This window comes from Spermophilus citellus (genome assembly GCF_964194105.1).
Source record: "Spermophilus citellus genome assembly, chromosome: 1".
NCBI classification, from domain to species: Eukaryota; Metazoa; Chordata; class Mammalia; order Rodentia; family Sciuridae; genus Spermophilus; species Spermophilus citellus.
In genome coordinates this window covers 287,539,568-287,567,477 of record NC_138182.1, presented here as the reverse complement: position 1 = coordinate 287,567,477, position 27,910 = coordinate 287,539,568, and the positions used below count along the sequence as shown (strand labels likewise).

At 58.3% G+C, this 27,910-nt stretch overlaps 3 protein-coding genes across 4 annotated transcripts in view; all 3 read right to left on the bottom strand.

Annotated features, from left to right (window-relative positions):
- The window catches only part of SLC6A3 (solute carrier family 6 member 3), a gene marked incomplete at both ends in the record, with an annotated part of 37,415 nt that extends 30,591 nt beyond the window's left edge, over positions 1 to 6,824 (bottom strand). The window contains 2 exons of the mRNA XM_081303177.1: positions 4,711 to 4,842; positions 6,539 to 6,824. Coding sequence (XP_081159303.1) covers positions 4,711 to 4,842; positions 6,539 to 6,824 — 418 coding nt within the window. The remainder of the gene's footprint in view (positions 1 to 4,710; positions 4,843 to 6,538) is intronic.
- MRPL36 (mitochondrial ribosomal protein L36) overlaps positions 427 to 27,910 on the bottom strand; it is a 247,213-nt gene continuing 219,729 nt past the window's right edge. For both annotated transcript variants that reach the window (XM_081303197.1, XM_081303198.1), the window contains exon 3: positions 427 to 439. The gene's annotated coding sequence lies outside the window, so the exon portion shown is untranslated. The remainder of the gene's footprint in view (positions 440 to 27,910) is intronic.
- LPCAT1 (lysophosphatidylcholine acyltransferase 1) overlaps positions 20,742 to 27,910 on the bottom strand; it is a 57,860-nt gene continuing 50,691 nt past the window's right edge. The window contains exons 11-14 of the mRNA XM_081279050.1: positions 27,487 to 27,640; positions 25,831 to 25,929; positions 23,810 to 23,951; positions 20,742 to 22,425 (exon numbers count right to left, since the gene is read on the bottom strand). Coding sequence (XP_081135176.1) covers positions 22,241 to 22,425; positions 23,810 to 23,951; positions 25,831 to 25,929; positions 27,487 to 27,640 — 580 coding nt within the window. The 3' untranslated portion in view covers positions 20,742 to 22,240. The remainder of the gene's footprint in view (positions 22,426 to 23,809; positions 23,952 to 25,830; positions 25,930 to 27,486; positions 27,641 to 27,910) is intronic.

Here is a 27,910-nt window from a genome sequence, read left to right as displayed (position 1 = left end):
AGACAGGGCCTGTCACATGCTCTTTCCAGGATCACAGAATCTAGAATTTGGGATCCTCCACTTGGTGGGGGTTCCTGGTGAGGTAAGCAGAGCTCAGTTGTGAGCAGTCCACAGAATGGGGTCAACCTGATGGTGGGCAGATGTTCTGGTGGCTGGAAGGCCTCTGCATTGGTCAAGGGCTGGTCCTTAAGGATGCTGGACAAGCCAGTTGTGTTCTTGCCAGTCTGGCTGGCTTCCCGTGCTCCTCGGCTTTCCTTCTCAGCACTGTGCACATGGTGGGCGGGTCTGCAACTTTAATTCAGGTCATGAAAACGTGTGGGGTGCCTGTCTGATGGCTTGCAGGGGAGGAGCCTACCTTCGGGGTGCCTTTTTCAGGGAATGGCATGGGGTTCTTCCCATGGTTACACACTCGGGGAGGCTGCTCTCCTGATAAGGCACCATGTTCAAGTTCTCTTCCTATCCCATAAGCAAAGATCAAGGAAGTGTAACTTATTGTTAAACCAGGATCAGGAATGCATATAACCCCCTTGGGCAGTGTTCTCAGAGCAGTCAGACAAAACCTGAATGCCCACTTAGGAAGGCTTCTCCAGAGTGGAACTGGTCAGTGATGAGTCATTTGCACACAGCTCTGTCCCTTGAGCTCTGTAGAGAGGCTGGGTTCTGCTAGAGAAGACGGCCCAGGCAGCCATGTTGGGCAGCCATGTTACCAGGAAGCCAAGATGTTCCAAAAGGCACCTGCAGCTGGCTTTTCAATGTTTTCGTGGTTAAAACTTTGAATCCCAAGTCCTCAGCTTGGAACTTGAGGAACTCAAAAGAGCTCTGATCAAACACTAAGGTGCATCCAAGTCTGCTGTGCCAAGGAGGGCTGACTTTGTCCTTGGTCCTTCCAGGGCCACTGCTGTGTGGGAGAGTTCTGGGCTTCACAGCAGAGGGGCAGGAGCACCACCCTTCACAGGAGAGGAACAAATCAGCTCACCAAGCAAATGGGCTTATGTGGTCAGCAACACAGCACACGGGAGGGCCTTGTCCAGCAGCCCAGGTGCCTGGGGAGAAAACGGCTGCCCAGGAGGGTGGTTGCAAGTGTTGACTGCTCATCTGGTCACACTGAGCTCTGCACATCCAGAAGGCAGACTGTGCCCCTGACATGCAGCCTCACCAGCCCAGGAACCTCGGTGCAGCTCTTCCTTAATGCCATGGAAGACCCAGCCATGGGGAAGCCACGTGCCCCGCTGCAGCCACATCCGGTTGCTGTGTGAGGAGGACAGCACAGTGAGGCTCCACAGGTGCCTCTCTTGCCACTTAGTGCCCATGGTTTCCGTCTCCCCTGAGCCGGTGGCAGTCCTCCTCCAGGAGGAACGGAGGAAGCAGGGCGCTTCCTTTCCCGGGCACTCAGTGACAGAGTGGACGCCAGTCTCAGCTCTCACTACCAATTTTCTTAGACTTCTATGTTCTTGGTATCTCTTCATGTTAACCTTGTGTGTATTCTATCGTCTCCTTTGAGCCACTTTGAATTCTTTTTCAGAACGAGGATGAGTTTGATCAGTCACACTAAAACATGACCGACTGCAAAACATGATGATCCTTTTACGTTCAATACAATAAGGTGATTTCCCACAGCAGTCTGTCCTTGGCACTAAACACATAACCTGAAAGGGGGCTTCCCGCTAACCCGGACACTGAGTCCCCAGGAGAGCCATGTGCACCTTTCCCCACCCACAGGAGCCAGCGCTCCTCGAGCACCCACAGCTGGCTGTAGGACAGTGTCACAGACACCCTGCAGGAGTCCTGCTGGAGAGCGCACTCCATGATGGGGCACGACCTACAGTCCCTACGGAGTCGCTGGGCAGGACAGAGACATGTGGAGAGAATGGGAAGGAGAGGGAGAGATGGAGGGGAGGGAGAGGGAAGAGCCGGAGGTTTGCAGACGTTCTTCTCCAGGGCCGACCAGGCAAGCCGCAGTGCTGGAGGCCCCCTGAGCCTCTCTAGCTGCTTTCCCTCGGGCCTTGGAGACTGCAGAGGGACCACCATGACTCACGGCCTCAGACAGCTGGGCTTTCAAAGTGGAGCTCAGCTCCTGGTTAGGAGCAGGGGCAGCTCCCAGGGCTACCCAGACACGTCAATCATCCACCCAGGATGACCTGAATGACCGTTAGCTCCAAAAATTATTTTGGGGGCACTTTAACTGTTGCCTTATTTGCCAGGTGGCACTCCTATTTAATGAGACACAAAAACGTACCCAGGGTTATTAACCAGACCTAAGAGAAGACCTCGAGGAAGGAGAAGCATACACCCAGGGGATGTGGGAGAAGGCTCTGCCTCACCTGCTGTGAGGCCAACCACACCCTCTCACCCACCATCCGCCAAACGAAAGGGCAGTTGCTTTCTGGGATTTTAGTTTGGTTGGCCTTAACTTACTAAAGGTCTTTGTTTTTGGAAAAAACATATTTTTTTCTTGCATCAATTCATTGAACTTTCCACGGCTGCACAGATACCAGAGCAGGCAGCCTGCCTCAGCGGCCCATCTCCCCATCACAGGTCACACTGCGGGAAAGAGGCTCTGCTGAGCTGCCGCTCTGAGGGCACATGCGCGTCTTCCTGGGCGCCCTTGGCCCCAGCATGGCCCTTGGGGGCAGCTGGGATGGAGTCGATTACTGCCCTGCCACGGTCTCCCTGCCACGGTCTCCCTCCCTCCGGGTTCTCACACCTGCTGGGGACCCGCCTCTGTGATCTCTGTTCCCAAGACAGGGTGTAGACAGCCATGCCTGCTGAAGTCAGATGTCCTCTAGCAACCCAAGACAAGTCATCAGGGTCACCAAGTGCTCTGAAGTCCTTGGGAAATGCTTATTTTATAGGCTTCAAAATAAAAATCCACTCTGGCAGTTTTGTTGGAGAATATTCTTGTGGTGTGACGTTCAGATAGAAAACATATTTCCTCTGCCAACCCAGCCTCAGGGAGAACGGCCTCTTTCCTGCCGTCCCTCTGCCAGTCCCTGCCTGTAGAGAGCTGAATTTAGTTTGAGTGGGCACTCAGCTCCTTGCAGGGAGTGGGGCTCTGGCCATGTCAAGTAGGAACTTAGGACATACTCCAGACATGCAGAGGTGAGCGCTCAAAGTCCACAAAGCACCATCTGGCATGGCCGCGGCACACAGGGCAGCACGCGGTCCTGGCACCTCCCCCACTTGAGGTGAGCAGCTCCCCTGCTGAGTCAGTACTCTTGGGCTCTAGGCTCTCAGATGCCACCTGAATGTCAATCTCAGCTAAAGCCCATCAGGCCACCACCACAGCCTCGGGAGCAATGTCCTTGGCACTGCTGGGCAGAGCCTGGGAGGTCACCATCACTTCCTGCGCACCAGGTCCCGTTAGTCAGCTCACCTGCAGAAACGGTGCTGTGCAGTTCCCGGGCAGCACGTCAATGCCCAGAGCATGCATTTCTAGAGTCCAGCACCTTCGGTTACCGGCCACACTGCTCCAACAGGGGAGGAGGGTGCAGACGCACCGCGGGCAGCTCTGGACTTCGACTCCTGCATTTGGATCCCAGGGAACACCCAGCACCGCCTTGCGCCCCCGGAGTGTCTGCCTCACTCGTGGGCTATCGTGGGCGGTAAGACTCTCTACGTAGCTTCCTTGTGGCGTGTTCCAGAGAATCACTTAGCCCAGGAGAAAATCACTGACCACTGGGGTGTTAGGAAGGAAGGCAGCCTACTGCCCGGAAGAGCCAGCGTGCCTGGCTGTCTCAGAGGGCAATCCTGTCCTCCGGGCAGACCTGCCCTAGGACAGCAGTATCCGCTGGTCCTGGATATGGACGCCTGGGCACTGACGGCACATTCCTGGAGACTTCTGCTCTCTTCCACATACACCAGGTCTTCAAGACCTTCTGAGAAAATCCAAACACTGGCCCTTCAAGGGTCATTTTCTTAGTGAATGCCAACTGTCTGAGGGGCACCTCTCCTGTGTCTCCTTGAGGAAGTGTCCTCAAAGCCACCTAGACCCACGTGCCAGGAGGTAGGCCTGGAGTAGGGACTGTGTAGCCTGGGGCCTGGCTGGGGGGCTGGACAGGTCTGGGATGGAGTCCTGCTCTGCTCATCCTGGGCAAATTATTCAAGCCCTCTGACCCTCAGAGTGTATCTCCAGCACAGAGAGACAGCATGGTGTCCCTCCAGGGATCTCCTGGGGACGAGTGAGCTGTTGGGCCACCTGGGGTCAACACGGGGTGTGTGCCTCATGGTTCTGTGGCCTGCATCAGCAGGCTTGAAGGATAGGTGAAAAACCAGACTGATGATAAACAGAGAGATACCAATAGATAGATGATAGACAGCAAGAAAGATGATTGACATGGGTCAAGATAGCTGGGGAATCACAGAGAGTGACCAGATGAAGATGATAGGAGATGATAGACAGATGAGATAGATGATAGACAGATGGCTAATGGATAGATGAGAGGTGGCAGATTGACAGGTGGGTGTTCTAGATTACTACCATTTCAGCACCCTGACAAGATAACCCTGCTGAAGAACCTCGCCAATCCTTGGTCATGGCAGAACTTCAGCGCAGGACCAGCTTAGAAGGTGGGTGAACTGCCTACGGGCCTCAGCAAGGCAGGACCGCACATGCACTCTGGACAGCCTGCTCTGAAAGCCTCAAGCTTCTGCTGCAGTCTGCACCGCTCTCTGCGCTGTGTCAGGGCAAAAGGACAGGTCTCTGCACATTACCTTTCAGGATGGGGCAGATCTTCCAGACGCCGGCAGCCCCTTCCCTGTTGAACTGCCCAAGGGCTAGCTCCATGTAGAAGAGCGGCATCCCAGCAATGACCATGAAGAGCAGGTAGGGCACCAGGAAGGCACCTGTGGACACACACGCCTGGGCTGTGGTGTGGAAGGGGCTGCTTGGCTTCCTGAGCTCTCACTGTCCCGGACTGAGCGTGGCCATTTGTACCCAGTGGCCTTTCTGGGTACAAATGTCTGACCCTTAAAGGATGGAGTCTCAGATATGGTGGACAGCCTGCCTCCACACCTGTTGCCCACTATTTCCAGTGCCTCAATATGTCCCTCCAGAAACCCTGGTCACCCCCAACCCACACGATGACATCAAACCTATGGCAGAGCCGGGACAGCCCTGCCCACTCTTGGTTTTGCTCCCACTGCAGGCCTGGCCCCTCCCTGGTCCAGATCCATTTACCTTTCAAGATCTGGCCCCAGCACCCCCTGACCCTCCCCAGGGCCTGGCAGTCGGAGTCTGCCTCTACTACAGGCTACCGCTGAGGTCCTTGCTGCCAGGGGCTGCCCAGGGGCCAGGACCTCTCGGGTGGGCCTGGTTCCCTGCACCTATGCCCTCTATCTCCCCCTCTAAGGCCTGGGCCCTGTGCAGGCCTCCTAAGTCCCTCTTACTCCCCCCAGGCTGACCTCTGTAAGGGAGGGCTTTGCCACGGCTCCCTTCTGGCCTGTGGAGAGGTGTGGAGACCCCTCAGCTCCGTCTTGGGACACTTACTGCTCAGGCCTTGGTCTCCTGTCTTCAAGATGGACATCTTCAAGACTTCCTCAAGAAGTCTTGCCCCGCCCTTCCTATGTCTGGAGGATCCAAGCAGGGAGGCCAGGGGACGGCCCCCGACGGGGACGCATGGGGAGGAGCGCCCCTTGACTTGGCTGCTCAAGGGAACTTTTCAGGTGACCTGCCCCATCCCAGCCTGCTGAGTGCCATGCAGTCAAGGGTCTATGGCTGGATGAATCCAGAAGTGAGGGCAGGGCCACTGGAGGCCCCCATTTCAGGGCATCATCTGCCCCTCCAAGTTCAAGTTCTACATACTTTTAAACACTATCAAGCCATTTTTTGGCCCTTGGAGAATTTTTCCAAAGTGAAAACAACCACTGGAAACAGAGGACAGGGCCAAGGTGCCTCCACCTCCTGGTTGCCTCTTTTCGGGCCTCGTTTTTCTCAGCTGTTAAGATGCAGAGCAGAACCAGACTCTGTGTTCTTCACCCGGGAGAGCCTGCACCCGCTGCATCTCCTGCGCCTGGGACAGCGTGCACCTGCTGCATCTCCTGCACCTGGGACAGCGTGTACCTGCTGTATCTCCTGCACCTGGGACAGCCTGCACCCAGGACAGCCTGCACCCACTGCATCCCCTGAGCCTGGGACAGCCTGCACCTGCTGCATCTCCTGCACCTGGGACAGCCTACACCTGTGCCCAGGAGAGCCTGCAGCACTGCATCTCCTGCACCTGGGATAGCCTGCAGCACTGCATCTCCTGCACCCTGGACAGCCTGCACCTGCAGTATCTCCTGGAGAGCCTGCACCCACTGCATCTCCTGCATCTCGAACAGCCTGCAGTGCTGCATCTCCTGCACCTGGGACAGCCTGCAGCACTGCATCTCCTGCGCCTGGGAGAGCCTGTACAACTTCATGCTCTGGTACGAAGCAGCCCTGTCTCCACCAGGAGGAGAGCATAATTTTGCCAATGAGCATGTGTTCCCTAAGAACACTGCTCCCTGCTGCCCTGTGGCTCAACCTGGCAGAAGGAACCGGGCCCCAGATGGCACTTACCTCCACCATTTTTGTAGCATAGGTAGGGAAACCTCCAGACATTGGCCAGGTCCACTGCAAAGCCGATGACCGAGAGCAGAAAGTCGATCTTCTTGCCCCAGGTCTCCCGCTCCTGGGCCTCCTCAGGGCTCCGTGGTGGGTTGATCAGCGTGGAGTTCGTGAGCTGCACCCCGTTCTGCTCCTTGACCAGGATGAGTTCCACGTCCCTGGGGCCCATGGCATTGGGCTCCTTAGCCGGGGCCACCACGGGGGCCATGGGTCCCACGGAGCATTTGCTCTTACTCATGGGAAGATTGGAGCCTAGGGATTCTGTGCTTTTTCCTCTTGGTCTTCAGCCAACATGAAAAACACAGAGAAACGCACTGGTGTGGCAGCAGGTTGACAGTGTGCGTCAAGAGCAGAGACCTGAGGCAATTGTGCTGCCTTGGAAGGAGCAAACACATTCCAAGCTCCTAGGATGACATGATGGCGCTCAGGAGAGGTAGAGACTCTAGATCTCTTTGGGGGTCACAGGGGGAACCAGCCATGGAAACCCCAAGACAGACCTGCTGATGTGCCTCCTCCCCCACCCCTCACCTGTCAAGCACAAGGCTTGATTTGCTTTCTAATAACCATGTACAGATGTTCTGTCCCTTCTCCACATTCCCAGGGAGTCATCCCATAGTCTTAAAGAGCGCCAATAGAAGGTCTTTGTAACAGCACTATGCATTCTTTATACCAGGTAATAAAACAAAGAGCAAAATTTATATAAACAGCCACACTAACTAAAAATTTAAAAAATAATTACAACCACTTGTTCAAAGAACATCTGTATTATTCAAAGTCCACATCCACCTGTGCCCAGGGGCTTCTCCATGTCTATCTGCCCAGGGCTTCCTGTGCCCTACCTGAGCTGCATGGAGGATTGATTGTGCAGGACTTCACCCAGGGTGGGGCAGCTGCCACACAACCCCTTACGAGGGAAATGGCTCTCAATTACTTCCACAAAGCCCTGGGCAGAATGGAGGAGGGCTGAGCACTGACACATTGACAGCCTGCAGACCTCAGCATTGTCCCCACTGTGCACAGACACTGAGTAAGCCTGGGCAGCAGGGTGACCGCTCTAGTGGGGTAACTTTCCCCTGCACCCAAAAGCAGACGCCTGACAGACGTTACTGTGTGCATCACTTCTCTGTGGCCTCAGGGACAGACCCATCCCTCAGGTTCTCAGAAGAGCCACAGGGGTGCAGCGCAGCAGTGGGACTGCAGCAGTGGCCAACAATTGGGAGAGGGTGGGAGGTGCGAATAGCGCAAAGGCAGTCCCCTTAGTTTCTTGCAGGTGGGCGCACCAGGGCTCTCCTTCTCACCAAGTGGTGCTCAGCATCGGGAAGGATCCATCAGAGGCCAGACTTGAGCCAAGAGGGCAAAATGTGGCCTCTGAGACGGCATCTTTCCTTCCGCTGCCCAGGTCAGGAGGCAGCTCCATGATGGGCTCTGTTCGCCCCCCTCCCCACTGTGGTTCCCTGCCACAGTGGCCTGGGAGCTCGGAGTGGCCACCCGCGTCCTGGCCCCATCTTACAAATCGACAAAAACCGCGGGAGATGAACCACCTCACGGATGGAGTCAACCACCTCTATGGGACGTGGGTTCGCGTGGCCAGTTCCGCCGACCCCAGCCGCAACCACAGACAGCCGCGTGTCCCGGGAAGCCGGCGACCTCAGCGCCTGCCCACCGGGTCCGCCCTCCGCGGGCCGGGCGAGAGTCCCCTCTGGCTGGGAGGGCCTTAGGGTCTCCATTTCACCGCCAAACAGCGCTCGGCACCCGCGACTGGTGGCGACTTTCGGAGACCGCTCTGTCCCCGGGTAGCGGAGTCCCCGACGGACAACGCTCGCCCTGCTGGGCTCCCGGCGGCCCAGCTCGGGGTCTGTGGAGTGAGCGGCGCGCCCGCCCGGAGGATGCTCGGGGCCGCCGGTGCAGGGAGCGACCCGGCCCTTACCTGCCTCTGGCCCTCGGCTACAGCTCGTTCAGGTCTCAGCAGGTAGGTCCGCGGAAACTCCAGCTCAGCGCCACCGCACTGGGCGGCCGCAGCCCCGGGCTCTTATCTGGTCGCGGGTCCGCCTCGCCCCGCCCGCCGTCGGGGCCCCCGCCCTGGCTCCGCCTCCTCACCCGCCCGCCCCGGGTGGGCGGGGGACAAGCTAGGGCCGCGCCCCCGCCCCTCCAGGGCACTGATAGCCCGGAGGAGCCTGCTGCCACCGCTGGTAGGCTGCAGATCGAACCGCCTGGATCTTGCGTGTCCTGAAGCCTGGGACGCGTGGGAGAGGGGTGTACCTTTGGGTCCGATGAGTCTCTGGGAGACCCGCGGCTGTCAGGCAGGAGTTGCCTGAGTCTACCTTCCACCGTCGCCTGCACCCCCAGTGCTGCCCCACACACCGGTGCCTGCCCTGGGGGCTTCCTGGGCTAACCTGTCCTGCCAGGTCCGGAGAAGCCGGAGACCAAAGGGAGGGAGCCGCGGGTACGCCAGGAACTCCACGGAGCGGCTGAGGGTCAGCCCCACCACGACCCCGAGCGGATCTTCCGCTTCTCCGGATCCCCACCCTGATTCTGCGCGACTCCCACCCTAACCTTCTGCCTGCCCCTCCTGTCCGACATCTCCAGCTCCCTCTCTGGGAGGCGGTGCCGCCTGCGGTCGGGGTGGCTGGGTCTGTCGATGGTATTCTGCCGGCTTCTCCAGCCTCAGGGGCGACGTGGGCCCTGCCTGTCGGGGTCAGGACCCTGCCGCAGGGCTCTTTCGGGCCACGTGCCCTGGCCTAGGACGTGAGGTCCGGATCCTCCACCCACATACTGCGGTTCATCCTCCTGTGGGCCCCAGCCAGGCCCCAGTGTAAGGCCAAGTTTTCATGACCAGGCAGGAGCTCAGCCTCCTTGCTCTTGGCCCGAAGCAGGGGCGCAGGGATGGGCACCAGGGGCCTCAATCAGTCTCCAGCTAAACATTTCCCAGGACAGGTGGCAAAAGCCTGGATGTTGAGGTCCAGCTCCGGGCTCCAGGAACCAAAGGACTCTGAGGAGTGCCACCAAGCAAGACCCAGGACCACCAGGCACGGAGAAGGTGCCAGGGTGAGTGGCTGGGCCCCACTTCTGCACCTGCACCCTGTAGATGGCCAAAGCTCAGGCCTTCCTCCCAGGTGCACCTTTATTTTCCCCAATATGAGTCACTGAAAGAGGGTTGCCCAGGGCTCTCCCCACACCTCAGCCTGCACACTCCCGCTGAGCTGCTGAGCTGCATAGCGCACGCAGTGTCCCTTTGTGCCTGGACTCCAGAGTGCTCTTGCTCCTCACCTCCCCTTTGTGCCCCAAACCCTGAGGCCCTACTGTCTCCCCACAGCCTTCTAACTACAGAGCAGGGGCCAGGTGAGAAGGTCCCCCAAGCAGCTCCTCCAGACTACGTGAAAACCAGGAGGAAGGGGCTCCGTCTCAGTTCATCAAGGGCTGCTGGAACAGAAACGCCATAGGTGGGGGGCGGGGGGGGACACGGGGAGCGGGGGGCGGTGGGGGGGACAACCTCTGTTCCTCACAGCACTAGAGCAGGGGTCCTGAGCCACGGGCTGCACTGCAGATCTGCCACCTGCCAAGGGCTGCCTGGGGCTCCAGGGTGTTCTCTGGTGTCTTCTCAGGCAAGCGGGGACCAAGCTTCCCAGGTCCTATTTTATTGGGGCACAAATCCTGTCCCTGAGGGTGGACCCCAGGAGACCCTCATCCTGAAGACCCCCCCCTCCTAGTACCATCACAAAGGGGATAGGATTTCCACCCCTGCATTTGGGAGGGCACATTTCAGTCCCTGAAACGTGGAGAAGTGATGTGCCACCGTCACCAGGGGAGGGGCCCCTCTGCTGGTGCATGGTCAATAATAGCATGGGCTTCCAGAGGAGGGGCGAGCCCAGGATGGGCCTAACCAACAGGCTAAGAAGACAAATGCTCACCAGGGACGAGGTTCTGCATATCATCAAGGGAGGTCATTTAAGTAAGGAACATGGGGTAGATGTCATGTGCAGCTGCCACACAAAACACACAGCCAAGCCACACGTGGGAAGGGATCATGAGCCCTGTAGAAGGGCCAGACCATGACCCAGACCCCCCAGGGCATTTGGAGGAGGGAGCTTAGGGGAAGGGGGCAGCCTCTTCTACTGATGCGTCACATGCAGACAGAATATGCAAGTCATGCTGGTGCAGCTCAGGGTGGCATGAAGGGAGCCCATGTCACCTGCACCCAGATTGAGAGAGAGCACCCACCCCCAGAGCCCTCCACTCCCGCTGCACCTGGCTTCCAATCGCTTGAAGCAGGACACAGGAGCTTCGGATGTTCTTGGAGCACAGTAACCCTGGGGGCTGGGCCCTCAGCCAGGCCACAGAAGACGAAGAGCGAGAGCCTGCGTGTCTCCATCCTCTGCAACAGGAGGGCTCCCTGGGCTTGCACAGGTAGACCAATGGGGTTGGTTATGAGTTGATTAAACCTGATTAAGTGGCCGACCTTTGCATGTCTGGAACTTTGCCCTAAATGTCAAGCTGGCTTTGTTATGGCTGCCGTGGCTGCTGTCAGCTCAGGGCACTGGACGGGAGCAGGCAGAGCTGCAGAGCAGAGTTGCTTCCTGCTGGCTCTAAGAGCAACCTCCCCTTGCTGGGGACCAGCCACCGTCCCCAGGGGAGCCCATGTTACCGAATGGAACTTCCAACACAGCCTTGCCCATGGCTGCCCCCAGCCTTGGGTCCTGTCCACCCTGGGGAGCTTCATGCTGTTGCCCTGCAACCTGACCCAAAGCTGACTCCACGCCTGACCCAGAAGGCTGCCTGGGCATAGGCTGGTGCTGGTGTCAGGGTTACAGCCTCAGGATTCCCGGGAGGCTGAAACAGTAGACTCGCTCTGTCAGAGCTTCAGGAAAGGATCGGGGTTCTGCTGAGTAGATGGAGGGGTGAGCCTCTCCTGGTTTTACTGCAGTTCAAGTGAAGACAGATGAACAGAAAGAGCCAGGTGCAGGATCAGCCAATCACAAGAGCCAGGCTGTTGGGAGCCCCCAGGAGGCTGGGGCTGCAGACACCAGGCTCTCCTTCACCTCCAGAGAACCGGGGGCCCACCTGTCACACCATGTTGGTGATGAGTTGGTCTCTGGAGAGACTGTACCAATGTGTAAGTGAGGCAGGTCACTATGACAAAGGACCACCCATGGGGGAGGGGTGGGGGCTGGGACAGCACTCATCCTCTCAGTCCTGGAGGCCAGAAGCTGAGACCAAGGTGTGGGCAGGGCTGGGTCCTGGGAGGAATGATCGCAGGAAGGACTTGCTCCAGGTGTGTCCCCCAGAGCTGCCGTCTTTGGGTCCTTGGAGGGCAGATGCACCACCGGATCTTCGGATCTCTGCTCCACCTTCACATGGTGCTGCCCCGGCATATGTCCGCCTCCCATTTCCCCATTGTGTGGGGACACCAGAATGTTGGGTGAAGGTCTCCTAGTGACCTTATTTTAGCCTGGTTTCTTCTGTAGAATCTCCATCTCCAACAAGGCCCTGCTCTGAGGGACAGGATCAGGGCTTCAAATGTGAATTGGGGGAAGGCATGTCCATCCCAAGGAGGAGTGAGCCTAACAAGCTGGTGTGGGGGAAGGGCGGTTCTGGGGGTGGCAGTGCCTTGAACCAGGCATCTGACACAGGAGCATAGCGGTCTGAGGCATTTAACCTGGACCTACAAGACATGGGGGGGACAGAGTGGGACAAAGGAGCTGGCTCCAGGCATCTGGAAAGGTTCAAGGGCAGGGGACACTCTGAGCAGTGACACTGCAGGGACAGAGAGGCACCTACATGAGCCCAGGATGGGGCCCATCACACCCCCCTGTGACTCACCAGCCAAGGACCCACCTTTTCCTTAGAAGTAAGGGGACAGTGCCCATGGCCGCAACCCTCCCAGCCTGGCTCCTCCGGGTCTGGGATCAACAGTGTGGCTGGAAGGTCGATGGTGGTGCTGTACTGCTGAAAACCAGGCTCTGCTTGCCCTGGAGCACCCATGTCCCCAGCTCAGGTGCTGGACACTGATGTCTCACTGGAGCCCGGAAGGCTCTGGGAAGCTGGGGGGCTGGCAGGGCTGTGAAAGGGACATGGCATGGCCATATGAGGGGATACTGGAGCTGCCCAGTCCAGGCTTACGTGGGAGTGGCTTTTTGTCCAGGTAGTAGGGACTGCCAAGGTGGGAGGGGGGCACAGATCCAGGGTCCCTGAGGTAGAGCAGGCCCTGTGTGGCAGGGCCCTGAGATGGAGCTGGCCTGGAGGCCACGTGGGTCCAAGAGCTCACTGCTGCCCTGCGTCTCCCCATGCCCACCCAGGAGGCCTTCGCCCTCCCTGTGGACTCCAGCAAAGGCAGGACCCTCCTACGCCCTTCCCCAGGAGTCCTCATGTGCCAGATGACCAGCAGACCAAGGCTTTGAGAGGTTCGTCCTTCCTGCCGAGAGGGCCTCTGCCCCTTGCCTCAGGGTGCAGAGAGGCTGAGGACAAACCAAGAACACTGTGGCCCTCGTCCTGCACTGTAAGCAGTGGGTCCTCTGTCACCTCACTGCTCTGTTCTATTTTATGTCACTGAGGCTGTCCCAGAAGGCTGCTGGCCTGGCTGCACTTCTCAACTGCCCTTGTGCACATGGAGCAGCATGTCCACGGAAGCCCCACCTGGCCCAAAGAGGGCAGCAGGTGGGAGATTCTTTGTGGTCACTGAGCTGTGGGTCTCCCTGCTCAGGGGCTTTGGCCTCCCAGGCAGCAGGAGCAGGCTCCTGTGTGCAGAGTCGGGTAGTGCCTGCTGCTCCCCAGCTCTGGGCAAAGCCGCCCTCCCTCCTTAAACCCCCTCAGAGCCCGACTGCGTCCTCTGCCTCCAGGCCCTCCTGGGTGTCCGTGTGCTGGCCGAGCTCTGGATGAGGTGCGTGTTTTATTTAAACTGAGCTACACTGTCTTGGACTTCATTTCCCTTCTTGGGAGTTTTTGTTTTCCCTTGAGATAATAATTGCATATTTTTCATGGATTAATTTTCTTTTGATCATTAATTCATTTCTAAAATCACCACCAGATACCTTAAAACACAGGAACTACTATGTCAGTTGGTATCGTTGTGATCATTTCATTGCTCTTTGCTGCTTATTTAATCATGGTGTCTACTTAATATGCAGGAATGAGAATCCCTGATGGATATCTCACTTGTCACTGCAGCAGAGACACGGCCCCTCATGCAGCCCATGGGTCTGAGCCAGTTCACCAACCCAGACCCTGAAAAGGAGGGCTGGGTGCACCCGGGAAAGACCCCGCTGCGCGCAGACATCGCAAATGCCAAGTCTGTCTCCATCGGCCACCAGAGAGCTGCAGCTGTCTACTGGGTGTCTGAACTTTAGAAAGCGACCTGGGGACCTACGAGGACGGACTCCAGCTCTGAGATGGCACTAATCCCGGGGCTCCGATGTGCCATGTGACCCCTTCGGAGCTGGGCCGTGTTCCGTCTGCAGATAAATGGGGTTTGGCGGGTTGGTTGCTCATTGTTTTCCCCGTCTGGAATTCATGGTCTAGTGACATGTAGGGGGCTGCAGGACCCACAGTGGTAGGTGGGGTGGAGGCAAGCCCTGAGGGTGGAAGCTGCGACTGGACCCCTGTGGGGGCTGCCAGGATGGGAGCTGGGCCGCGAGGCTCATCTTGGAGGCTGGCAGGTGAGCACAAGTCTCGTCGGGAGAGTCCAACTCCCGGCTCCCTCCTGAGCTTGAGAGCACCTTTCCCCTTCCTGACTCTGGGGACAACCCTACGGTGCAGGCCCCTGCTGGAGCCAGGACAGTGGTGGCTGCATCTACTCAGGCCATGGCACGTCCCCGGGGTTGTGTCTCCCAGAGACCTTGGCGGGCAGCCTCCCCATGGCATGGGTGCGGGGGCCACCCTGACTGACGTGCTGAGTCAAGCTGTGAGCAAGGAGTGAACGGAAAGCTCCAAGATGCCTTGAGCTTGCTAGAGTGGGAAGACAGAGAGGGGCAGCGCTGGGGAAGTCTCCCTGGGTCCTCTGGCCTGGGGCTGGCCGAGATGACCAGGAGGGAGAGGCAGCCTGCAGCATGTGGCCACTGCGTGTGCAGGAGGGAGCGCCATGCCCCCTGGGCCGCTTGGGCCATGTGCAGCACACCTGGGAGTGCCGCTGCGCCGTGTCCTGTGGCTTCCTGAGGGCGTCCTGGGGAGTCGCCCAGGCAGGTCCAGGACACACACTGCTGCCCAGGAGGCTTCAGGCCCAGGTGACTCTCAGACTTCAGCATGGCCGAGCCCTCATGGATAAGCGGTCACTTGCACATCAACACGGATTGCTGGGCCTACCCAGAGACCCAGACTTGGCAGGTCTGGGTGGTTCAAGCATTTCGAGTCTGTCATGTGCCCAGGTGACCAGATGCCACCAGCTCAGGAGCCCTCCCTAGCAGATCCCCTGGGCTTGCTGCTCTCTGGAGGTCACAGCATCATTGGCAGCCCAGGGCACAGACACTCAGACTCGGGTGAGAGTGAGGGTTCTTCTGAAGCTGCATTCTCCCTCCCACGGAGAGTGCTCCTGGGCCACCACAGAAACTATCTCCAAGGCCCTGTGTTCCCGGGCAGCCCGCGGCTGGCCGTTCTTCAGCCTGCAAACCCGTTAGTTCCGGTGTGGATGTGGACTCCCGAGGGTGGGGGAGCATAGGCAGCGTGGGCTCAGCAGGTCCTGAAGACCCAGGAAGTGGCAAGTCCCCTACAGCAAGGGAACTCCCCTGAGCACCCTGGTCTTGACCGGAAGACGGGGCATGGTGGAGCCCATATCTTGTGTGTTTGTGCAAAATATGCTGACCCACTGCGAAGTGGGCCCCACTGCGATGACCATGCTCGTGGACACACGCAGGAAGTCCCCTAGCATAGATGCTCAGCCAGGAAGCCACTCTTCACCACCCAGGAGAGGAGGGCGGAGCCGCAGGTCCCACTGCATTGGCTGGTGGTCCTGCTACAGAGAGACACCAAAGAAAGCCGAAATGGTAACAAGATCCTCCCAGCAGGATTTCAGGGTCGCTTCTGTAGAAAATCTTAAGGAATCTTCAAAATAACTCTAGAACTCATGAGCAAGTTTAGGTAGGTCAAGTGGTAAGAAAAGAACCAGTTGTATTTCTAGATACTAGCAGCTATCAATTGTAAATAAAATGGGAAATGATTTCATTCACAACAGCATTCAAAATAAAATGCTTAGGCATGAAGTAGGTGTGAGGCTGTGCGCTAGAAAACTAGAATCTATTCCCGAACTTTAAAAAGCCCCGAATAAAGAGATGCATATCATGTTTATGATTAAAAGCTTGATACTATTAAGGTGTCAATTCTCCCTCGAATGATATAGATGCAACTCAATCCCAACCAAAATTCTAACTTGCTTTTGTGAAGAAACTGACTAGTTGGTTGGTAAAATGTATGTGGGAAGGTGAGGGACCTAGAGTGGCCAAAAGGGTCTTAGAATCTAAGCACAACATCAGTGGGTGTGGGAGGTGCCACTCTTGATCCCACCATCCTGACCAACCAAGCCGCTGTCTCCTGGGCTTGGGTGGCCTTCTGTGTCCTCTTTACGGGAAACAGCGTCCGTGGGTGTAAACGGCATACAATACTCTGAGTTCACTTTGTTAAGTTGCTCATGTCCGGCTGTGGAAACACGACGCAGTGGAGACGACCAAATGGCTGCTCTGATGACCCAGGGCCTTCGTGGTCTCTTGACCAGGTCCACCCCGGGTCCCCATGGACTCGCAAACGATGAGTGACTTGTTCCCTGGCTTTCACAACGTGGAGGTCAGGTCTGCTTTTGCCTGTTTCCTCACATTGAGTCCTTGCTGCAGGCTTCAGTCTCCCTGCTGAGTAGTGTCCACTGGACGGACACTGTCCACCTGTGGACGGACACTGGCTATTGCCAGAGACCTCCTGTGAGCACTTGGTTTGTGAGGGTGCAGGCTTGAGGCCTGGCTGATCACTTGGCAGGTGTGTGTGTCACTGTTGTTAAAAGCGTGCTGATTGCCTCCCCAGCAGTGCGCGGGGGCACAGGGGATTGTGCATGAGAAGCGCAGCTGCTCCGAGCCTCGCTGACACCGGGCATGGCCAGCTGTTTTATCCCGGAGCATTCGGACTCACTGGTCTTCACAGCTCCTCTCTGAGGACTACCATGTTGGGAAGCTCTGTGTTCGGCTGCCATCAGTGAGACTCGTCAGGTACCTGCCCGTGTCATTGCTGTCAAGGGTTCGGGGAGTCCTTGCACACTCTGGGTACAGCTCTTTTTCAGAGGGGTGCTTTGCAAATGTCTTCCCCACTCTTAGATCGTCCTTTTAGTCTCTTACTGGAATCTTTCAAAAAGCAGAAGTCATTAATTTTGATGAAGTTCAATTTATCAACTTTTTTCTTGTATGGATCCTGTTTTTAGTGTTATATTTAAGAAATATTCACCAAACTGAAGATCACAAAGCTTTTCTCCTAAGTTTTCCTCTGAAAATTTAAAATTATAGATCTTCCATTTATGCTTTGATCTACTCTCGATCAATGTGCCGTCCCAGAAGGCCCGAGCTCCTTGTCTCATTGTCTGGCACCCCGATGAAGAGGCCTTTCTCCACTGGGTTGCTTTTGCATTTTCATTAAAAAGTCAACGAAGCGTACAAAGAGGGGTTTATTTCTGGACTAGATCTCACCTCTCCTGAGGCCAGTTCCCACACAGGCAATGGGGGACAGTGTCCCTCCCGGATCCACAAGGAAGCCTGCCCAGCACACCCTGCCTGCCTTCCTTTTGGTCCCAAAGTCTGCTTCTCACACGGCCACCCCGGGCTGCCTGCACATCCAATCTGACAGTTGCTACCTTGTAGTTGGGGTGTGCAGGCCATGACATTTACTGTGGCGTTGTCATGGCGGGGCCTGCGTGGATCCTCCTGCCTTGAGTCTTCTCCTCTCCCTCCGTCCTCTCCTTTGTCTCTTCCTGCCTTCTTTGACTGGGTGTTCTGTGTTCTTCCCCCTTGGTTGGGTTCTATTGTTCCTGTGCTGTGCTCTTCTGCTTGCTTTGGGCTCACAGTGTGTGCTAATTTGCTGTGTCCACTTTCAGGGACACCATGCTCTTCCCCTGGGGGAGAGTCGTGCACAGTGTCCTTCCCGCGCGGCCTGCTCTGTGAGCCCCTGCTGCATAGTTCACCTCTACGCAGGCCACGAATCCCGGGTGTACGTCGATTTTGCTTTAGGTAGCCAACCATCATTCTCTCCCTTCCCTTCCTTCACCCGACAACCATCGTTTAAAGGGATTTCAATAGTGAGAAAAATGGGCTTCTATTACCCACAAAACTTCTGGTTTCTGGGGTTCCTGTTTCCACCAGGCAGGCCAGATTTTGACACGCATCGCTTTCCTTCTCCTTGAAGGCCTCACGTCAACATGGCTGGCAGGGAGAGCGTGTTGCTGCTGAATTCCTTCAGCTGTTCCATGTTGGAAGAGGCTTTATTTCTCTGGAGACGCTTTTGCTGGGTATAGAATTCCAAGGTGACCATCGTCTCCTCCTTCCTGCTTACCATTGCTTCTACTGAAATCTGCTCTTAGGCGTTTCTCTTACCTTTTGTATGAAATATGTCTTTTTTATTCCTGGCTAATTTTTGAGGATTTTTCTCTTTATCATTGGTTGGGGTAGCTCCCATCATGAAACTTGGAACACTTCTTGTCCTCCTCCTCCACGGAGGTGGCCTGTGTTTGGGGCTTCAGGTCCCACAGCTGCGACACCGCACCTCACTTTTGTCTCTGTTCTCCACTTCTTCTGAACAGTGTGCCCTGCCTGTTCTCCTGCCCATTCACCTTCTCCTTGGAGATGCTAGATCCACCTCAGTCCCAAACATATACTTTGAATCTTGGACACTGGAGGTTTTTTTTTTTTTTTCATATTTCTTAGTGTTGATGGGCCTTTATTTTATTCATTTATTTATATGTGGTGCTGAGAATTGAACCCAGTGCAAACAAGGCCTCTGGCCTTGAGCTGGGCTTCACAGAGACGTCTACATTTCTAAGATAAGTTACAAATGGGTCCATGGTAACCGCTGGCAGGGGAGGAAAGAGGGGGAGAAGCTCCCCCTTCTCAGGTGTGGTCCTTGGAGGGTTAACTTGCCCAGAACAGTGAGAGAAAACGCTGCTTTTATGTGAACTTCTGCAGACTGTGAACTTCTGAGCCCCTCCCCTTACACGCTGGGTATAAAACTCTGAAACTCCCTGAACTCGGGGTTCAGGGATTGACTGATTACAACAAAAGCTGTGCCCTTTGAACCTGGCTGCAGCCAAATAAAACTGTTTCCTGCTGTCTTCGGTGCCTTGCCTCGATTGTCCCTATACCAGTGTCTCACCCACTAGTCTCACCTGGTATGAGGGGTGGGTGCCTCTTGCCCAACCCTGAGTCCACTTGGCACAGTCCTGCCCCAGTGGCATGAGAGGGACAGGGGTCCAGGGTGGCTCAGTAACACAGGGTCAGACAGCCCACAGCTGGCCTGGTAGGTCACCACTGAGTTCAGCTGGTCAGGGGCAGGCGCAGGATGGGCTGGCATGGCTCTGAGAGGGGACCTGTCACCCCTGGAGGTGGGCGGATCCCACAGCCTTCGTCCTGCATGCAAGTGCGCCCTGGCTCGTCTCACACTGCTTCATCTTTGCCCCTCAGTCTCCCTGCCTGTGCCCCGTGACCTGGTGACCCCTCCCTCATGGAGGCGTTGACTTGAAGCAGGGCAGCCTGGCTGCAGCCTCCTGGAGTCCCTGTGAGGTGAGGACGCAGGGCCAGGCTCAGGGTGCTGCCGGCTGAGGGGCCACCGACACCCGTCGCTGTCTGAGCAGGAGGTGTCCTCTCGCATTCAGTGAGTCGTGCTGGGAGGAGCTAGGCATGGCTCCTCCCCCGGCATGTCCTGTGATCACTGTGGCTGGCTGCCACCATCTAAGTGTCCCTTTCCCCTTCTCCACAGGATCATACCCCCGTCTGTGGCCTCAGGTGTGACCACGTGAAGCAGGAGTGGGCCAACCTGCTCCTGCACAGGGAAGAGCCAACATCTAGGGCGTGCTCCGACCCCTCTTCCACCTGCCATCTGGCTGCAGGACCTGGGAAGGGCACTCTGCTGGCCCAGGACACACATGTGAAGGGCGGTGTTGCTGCAGCCGCCTGCCCTGGATGGCACGAGCCAGCAGTGAAGCTACTGCTGACCCCAATCCCAGTGGCCACACTTGTCACGCAGCACACCCCCTGTGCCCCGTGGGTAATGGGCCCTCCACACAGGCTCCTCTGCTTGAAGGTCGGTTCCCAGGGTGGGACGCCTCCACTCGGACCACAGCTGATCTACTGCAGTGTAGGTGGCCATCAGCAACGGGGCTGCCCCCTCCGGAACCAGGGGCAAGACAGGTGCTGCGCCATCGGACGGCGGCTGGTGAGGGGGAGATGGGGCTGCTGCGGTTTGGGCCCCGAGGCCCTCGGGTCCTCCTTGGTCTCTCATGACCGAGGCTGTGACAATGGGTAGGAGGGCAAAGACCCACCTGCTCAGGGCTAAGAGGAAGAGAGTGGGCGTGAGGAGGGGGCTGTGCACACTGGTCAGATCTTGTGACTACCAGGATGGTGGTGGCTGCGGCTTGCCCTCGCGTGGCCGGGTGAGTGCCCGAGCTGCGGTCAGCATGCACGTCAGTGGGCAGCACGCTGTCATTTCACACAGCAACAGGCGTGGGATGGTGACCTTGTGACTCAGTTTCCCCATGGAAGGTCCACAGATGGGTTTGTGCCTGCACAGAACCCACGTCACCTAGAAGTGGACCTGTCTTCTGGGAGAAGTCACTTGCAGGTGTGACTCAAGCCGGGGGAGAGGGCACTGGAGCCAGCTTGGGTGGCCAGCGGGGGCTGTACTGGGCGTGCTCTGCCCCCTCCCCACAAGCCAAGCTCAGCTGCACAAACCTGGGGGTGGTCTGGCTTCCAGCCAGGATACCAAATGACAAGCGCTGGGTGGGGCTCAGTGTCGCGCCCGCCTGGTTCTGTCCCCAGCACAGTCCAGCCGGAGCACCCCTTCGCTCCAAGAAAGCCTTTTCTACAGCATTCAATCACGGTGCTTTCCAGACCTGCTAGAGACGGAGAGGAACTGCATCTTGGCTGGTTCTAGGAAATGTCTGCTGTCACCCTTCCAAAAAACAGGACACACGACACCACATGCCTTCAAGTCTCTACGTACGGCTTTATTCCACAGAAAACCACGTCCTTCACGTGGCGGCTCCGCGGGGCGAGGCCGCAGACTGCAGGTCGCCACGCGAGGGAAGAGAATCAGGAGGAACAAACATCCATTCCGAGTCTGTCTCAGAGATTTTCTCCTGAAAACCCTTCATCTTCAGACAGCAGGGCCGGCGCGGCCCTCCCGTGGAATATCTTAGTTTATTACCTCCTTCATGAGCCATTTCTAGGCTTTTCTCTTCTAAAAATGAACCTTTACCTGTCACTGTGAGTGGACGGCTGGGCACCAAGGCCGCCTCCGAATCCCCTCCAAGGAGCCAGGAGCCTGGGTGGGCCTTGCTGACGGCACTGCCCACTCAGTGCTGCCCGAGCCACCCCGTGACTCTGGCCTGGTGGTCACTCCCTGTGCAGTGCCCCAGATGGGAAACCCAATTCATCTCAGGAAAAAAAGCATGAATTCCAAACAGACCCAGAGCCGGCTCAGAGAGACGCCGTGGCCACCGTGTGCTCCAAGGAAGGGCATCTGCCTGGGCCTGACCAGGACGGAGGAGACTTTGTGGAGCCTACAGCCCTGCCACGGCGGGTGAGCCACACTCGGGGGCTCTGCGGTGCCCCAAGTCACCACAGAAACCAAGCAAAGGGCGAGAGGCCAGGGACAGGGGACCTCCCTGCTAGGCCTGGAGTGTCAGCTGCTTGAGGAGGAAAGGGGGACTCGAGATGAACTGACCGCTCCGGCTCCCCTTCTGCCTGGTTCATTTACCAGTGAGCGCAGCCGTGACTGGAGGTTAAGCTCTGATGAAATGGATCTCACAATATTCAAACAGAAACACCAAACTGGTAATGTTTATAAAAAAAAACGGGATTTTAAAAGGATTAAGGAAAGCAGAAGAGGTGTCCTGGGGCTGGACGCCGGTGGCCAAGCCTCCCCACAGGCCCGAGGCGCTTTCCTGGGAGAGGTTGCTAGAAATGCCACCAAGGTGCGAGTTGGCCTCCGTCTATCAAAAAAGGGCTGGTAAACAAATATGCTCTGACCCAACAAGAAAAATGAAGTAGAAAAACAATTTTCTCTCTTTTAAAAAAATGCTGAATGTGTTCCAAAGTACCTAAATGAAGTTTATAAAAGACCAGGAGCTCCCACACAGTGGACCGTGTGTCGGTGACAGCACTGCCAGCTGCAGCCCGCGAGGCGGGCAGAGGTCTGGGACCACGCGTGGGCCACTCCCCGAATGTGCCATGTGCAGAGAAGGGGACACGCAGAGGACCTGGTGCTCTAGGTGAGGCCACCTGCGGCCCCCAGCTGGCCCCACGCAGCTCCCTCCAAGGCTGGGCTCCCGACACAGGCTGCTCACAAGGGGACAGAGCAACAAGCCCAAGTCCCCGGGGCCTGGGCGTGCAGCGCGAAGGCTCAGGGTACGACAGGAGAGGGCACCCAGGTGTCCCGGGCCACGGGAGGTAAAGGTGGCAGGGAGCCACGGCCTCCGGGTCCTCTGTCCTAGTCCAGTTTCTTACAACAAGGCTCTCTCCCGAAGCCCGAGCTGTCAGGGCTGAAGTCGGCACAGAAGCCGTTGGGGGTTGGCCCGGGCGGGGTCTGTGTGCAGTGTGTGTGTCGCGTCTGGTCGGGGTACAGATATTCCTCTGCGAAGTCGGGGTGTGAGTCCACAAACCTGGTGAAGTCGGCTGCAAGAAGCAGAGGCATCTCGGTTACCGGATTTCGCGCTGCAGACCCCTGGCCCCCGGCTCTCCCCTGTGCGCCTGTCTCTGCTGCACGCTGAGGGACGAGGGGGGACAGCGGCTGGTCCTCTCAGCTACCCTGTCCTGGGGACCCTCTAGGGAAAACTGGTGACTTTGAGCCCAACAGAAATGCCCCATCCTCAGTGCCTGTGAAGTGGACTCTGGGCTGAGGCTGTGTCTGGGCAGCACCTGGAGGTGGTGCCGCCAACTGCACACGCTTTGGCACTGGGACCTGGCGAGAGCGAGGGCCCTCCTCGCAGACCCTGGCATTGTGCCCCAGCGGGAGAGCACCCTGTTCCCACAGACACACACTGGCACCTACTTTCACGCTCACACACTTGGGGTCTGCCTTTGGACATAATTTTTAAAGCATCCCCAAAGAAGACATGAACACTGGCTGTTTCGAGATCTCCATGGCCTCCCGCAGTGAATGTCTGTTCTGCTTCTTCAGTAAAACACACGCTGACTTGGAGGTGACCAGGGTGCTTTGTGTGCCCCTGCCCTGTGGACCTGTCCCTGGGGATCCCTGCCGTCACCTAGTTCTGGGCCACCCGAGGCCGTGGCTCCTCCTGTCCCCACTGCGCTCCGCCCTGGACCCTCAGAGGTGGGTGCGGTGTCCTGGAGCATGGGATTTCTCATTTGCTTTAAGGGAATTCTTTGAGGACAGACTGCTGCACCCATTTTAGAAGTCGAGGAGTGAAGATTCAGAAGACCACGGTGAGGACCTTGGCACTGCAGGGTCACAGGCAGGTGCCCCAAACCCACGAATGTCCCAAAAGGATGCGATGTGTGTCACTCCCTCCACAAGGGAGGAGGCACCTCGGGTTGGTTGGCTGATTCCACACTGCGATGTGAATATCAGGCTGGCCATTTCTCAGTGTTCGGCCTGCCAGTGGAGCCATGCTGGACCCAGGACACCTGCTCAGATGCCCCAAAGGTGTCCTCTAGGGGAGAACCGCTGTGTCCAGCACACCTGCAACAGCTCTGCGCCCAACCCCAGGCTCCATCTTTCCTGACAGACTACTCCTGGGCCAGGTGGACTGAGATCCAGGGCTGTGGCTGCTGGGGACGTAGCTACAGTGTCCCCAGGAGGGGAGACCCTGCCACCTCTGTGGACTCTGAACTGTCGAAGCAGGCAGAGCTGGGCTCTGTGTCTTGTGCCTCTGAGGTGCCACGGGGCCACGTGAGAGGACAGGACAGGCTGGTGAGTGGAAGGGACAGGGACTCTGGTCCTGTCCCCAGGTCTCCTGGGCTCACCCTCCCAGCACTCTTGGGCCAGAGCCTTTGCCACGTGACTGCTGCTGGGGCAGGTGACCCCTCCTCCACTCACCAAATGTGACTGTCCCCTTCCCCTTCTCGTCGATGGCCTGGAACAGGTCGGTGACAGTCAGCTCTGCCACACCCAGGGCAGTCTTCAGGATGCAGGACAGGTCACCCTCGGTTACACCGCCCTCCTCAGGTGACCCGTACATCTACAGGGAACAGCGGGGTGTCACCGAGGCTCCCTCTCCTGGCTAGGCCTGGTGCACCCGTCCTTAGATGTCCCAGCCCTCAGCAGCCATGACCCCACCTTCTCAGAAATGCTGGGCCCCAGGCAGGGCTGTGCCCAGGCCCCTGACTTCTACCTTGTAGGACCTGGTGCCCCTCGTCCTGAGACAAGGAGGCTGCCGATGCCTGGCTACAACTGACCAGCAGACCGACAAGCAAGGGGCACGCGGGAGAGAGCAGAGCCGGGCCCAGAACTCCCCACAGCACCACTGGCCCTGAGAATCCAGGCTTGGGGTTGAGCGCCATGCTGAGTCCACAGAAGGCCTGAGCAGAGGAGCGCAGGCCAGGCTCTGGCAGAGCAGCGTGCCTCTGGCCCCACCTACTGGCCACAGCGTGAACTGCGGCACAGTGGAGGCCCATGGGCCTGGACGGCTGTGGAGTGCCCAGGCTGAAACCTGGACTGAGTGCTGGTGGCGTGTTTTTACGTTCAGGTGGTTATCTACAGGCTGGGCAGCAGGGCAGGGCGGCAGCCGGGCCGGCGGACTGCTGGGCTTCCCTCTCCTCCTCCGGAGGTTCTGGGGGCTTCTGCAGGCGTCAGGGCTCCCTCGGGCACGGAGCAGACTGGGGGCCCAGGGTGCAGGCATCGCCCGAAAGCCCCACTTCTGGGAGGCTCTCGTGTGTGTGCCCTGCGTCCTCAGAGCTGTTGGCAGCACTGAGCCATGACATGGGGAACCTGTCAAGGTGCCACGCTGTGTCACCCGGTCCTGCCACAGAGCATCCCACGTAGGCCCGTGTCACCAGGCTGCCTGCGTGTGACCAGGGCTGGGAGGTGTCGGGGCCAGCAGGAGGGACAGGGTGTGTCATTAGGAGGTGGTGGCCTGTGCTGGTACAGAGAGCAGGGACACGAGAGCCTGACTGGCGCCAGCAGCAGTCGGGGTGAGGAGGCGTGGCAGCAGGTGAGCCGGGCAGGTGTGGCAGTGGCCTCTGCACTCTGCCAGGCAGCACGTGAGAGGTGACTTCCCAGTGCCAGGCGGCCAAGGCAGGGTGGCGTGTGCTGCCACCCAGAGGTGAGGGCCCTGAGAGACTTGTGGAGACACGGTCCTCTCCAGGGCAGTTACCTGCCCACCCACGGTGAGGCCTCCACACTGCCAGCCCGAGGATGAGCTCAGGCCCTGCAGAGTGCCACCTCCCACCTGCTGTCACCCATTACGAGCCCGAGATGGGCCAGGCTGTCAGAACAGGATGTGGCCTGGATGCAGGCCAGAGGCCTCAGAAGTGGCCTGCCCAGGCCCGCTGGGGCCAGATGTTGACATCACCCTGTCAGTTCCCCAGTGTGACCCACGTAAGCCACCCTGGCACGTGAAGGCATTTCCCAGCCTGGCTGTGGAGGGTGTGCAGTCAGAGGGACAAGGGGGTTCTCGAAGCAGCAAGACAAGTGGCTCCTAACTCATGCGAGCTGCTCCTACTGGGCGTCTCTAACAGGACCCTGTCTCTAGACGGGCATAGCTGGCCCAGCTCCACCCCAGGTAATAGGGCTGGTGGGGTAAGCCCTGAGGGGCCCAGGCCTGCGGGCGGGTGGGAGGAGGTCCAGGCCCAGCAGGAACTGGCCTGGCTGGGGGACTCAGTGACTGGGCTGAGCTGGGCTGGGCAGCTCTTTACTCCTGAGCCCTGCTCTGTTGGTCAGAAGGCTGATGGGGGCTGGGTGGGCCCTGCCCAGGGCACTGGGCATGCCCTCCCGCTCTACAGGTGCCTGCAAGAGCAGCGGTGACGCAGACTTCAGAGCTGGCGGTAAGACTGGGTCTCAGGTCTGATGTGACGACGCCTGACTGTCCCCATGAATTGTTGACATGGGACCCCACTTGCCTTAAATGCCAGCTGGAGGGTGTCCAGAGTCTGGGATGGCCGGCACACCACTGACAGGGCGACCACGTACTCCCGCAGGTCCACCTGGCCGTCTCCGCTCTGCAAAAGAGACACGCCCTCAGGGGCTTGCTCTCCCCAGTGGGCAGCCCGTCAGCAGGCAGGTGGACCAGGCGCCCTGCAGGCCGGTGTGCTTGCAGAGGGTTTCTGGAAGGACCTGCCGGCCAGCTGGCTCTGCGTGGGAGCTGCTCTGCGTGCCTGTATGCATGGTCGGCTCTCAGGGCTTCAGGCCACAGGCGCAGCTTCTCCAGGAAGGAGAGCAGGTGAGAAAGGCCTGCTGCCTGCCAAGACGGGTCAGAAGACCAAGCAGCCACGCCGGCTGCGCTCTGTGCACCCGCCTGCTGTGGGGAGACCTCAGCATTCGGAACACGGGGTCCAGGTCCAACCAAGCGGAGTTGACCACCCAGACCCTCAGCAGGACGCCCGTCAGCGCAGGAAGCGGAGTGCTGGGTGCAGAGGACTGCCACTCTTGCTGCCCCTGCCCCTGCCCCTGGTCCACCGCAGACGTTAGGCTCAGGGTCAGGCAGGCGAAGGTCCTGAGCCCCCTCTGAGGGGATGTGGTGGCCATCTTGCAGTGGCCTTGGTCCAGCTCTCAAGGCCTGGGGTACAGGGTGCTGGTCTCTGGAAGTAGCTCGGGCACCAGGCAGGTGTAGCCCACACTAGACCCAACGGCTACATGTGTCCAGCTCTGGGACAGCTGGGCCTCTAGGTCTGAGGCCCTGCAGGTGAAATGGGGCATGCTCTGACCTCAAATGACCACCATGCATTTGAAAGAACAGAAAATAAAAATCAACACCCCACACATCGCTATGGGTGACTTGGGGACACGAGAGCTGACCAAGAGTCCCTGTCACAAGCTGGGAACCCACCCCGGGAGGCCTGAGCAGGAACAGCCGAGGCCCAGCGGTGCAGGCAGTAGGACCGGCCCGTGCTCCGTCAGCACTGCCTCTGGCTGGGGAGGATGTGACCCCAGGGCTGAACCCAGGGTCACGGTGACATCCATGACCCAGGGACCGAAGTGTCCCAGGCACTCACAGGCTCCCCTGACCTGCCACAGCCACACTGAGGCTGCCCGTCATGTACACGAACTCGCCAGACTAGCTCACAGGAGGTGCCGTGCCACGCAGGACAGGCAGTGGGGTCACACGGACACAGCACAATTGGCAACCCTGTGATGATGAGCAGGCGCGGCCGGCTTCTGCCTGCCCGCCACCCTGACTTCGCAAGGCACCTTTCAGAGCCACAGTGACGTGACCATGGACCCTCATTTGGCCAGTGTGTGACCAAGGAGGGCACGGGACGTGGGAGGGGCTGGGCTGGCTGTGTGGTGTGGGCCTCTCAGACACCCATTGAGACCCCACAGCACCAGCACGTCTTGGGGAGGGAAGGCTCGGATGCTCTGCTTCTGCATACACTGAGGAGCACAGCAGGACCGGCTGGTGCTGGCCCCGGGCAAGGGGCATGCTGGACACTGGCCCTGGGCAGTGGGGCTCCTCCTCTGCTCTCAAACTTGGGTAAGGTGTGTTCCAGCCACAGCAAAGGCCTCTTGTATTCTGAAAAGCCCGGTGTCGCACCAAGACCCCTCTCTAGCGGCCCCACCTCATCAAAGAGCGAGAAGAGTTCCTCCAGTGTGTCCGAGACGGGGACCCCCAGGAATGCGGCGAACGCCGGCAGGCCCAGCCTCTCCCGGCTCTGCACCTGGGCACTTTCCAAATATTTATCCAGATCCTTCTCAAGCTTTTCAGGCTTTAGCCTAAAAAAAATAAGGAGGGGTTTCTTTCAAGAAGCCCACCAGGGGCCTTGCCACCCCTCCGGCGGCTCCTCAGGACCCTCAGGCTACCCACACGGCAGGACCAGCGTCGGCTGCCAGGCTGAGGCAGAGCCTGGGCCAGCAGGTGCAGGGCTGCCTGGCTTCTGGGCAACAGGGGACGTGCTGGCTGCTCTGCCCGTTCTCTGGACACCCATGGCATCGGGGGACAGCTGATGCCCACCACAGAGGGCTTCTAAGGCCCTTCTATGTGGA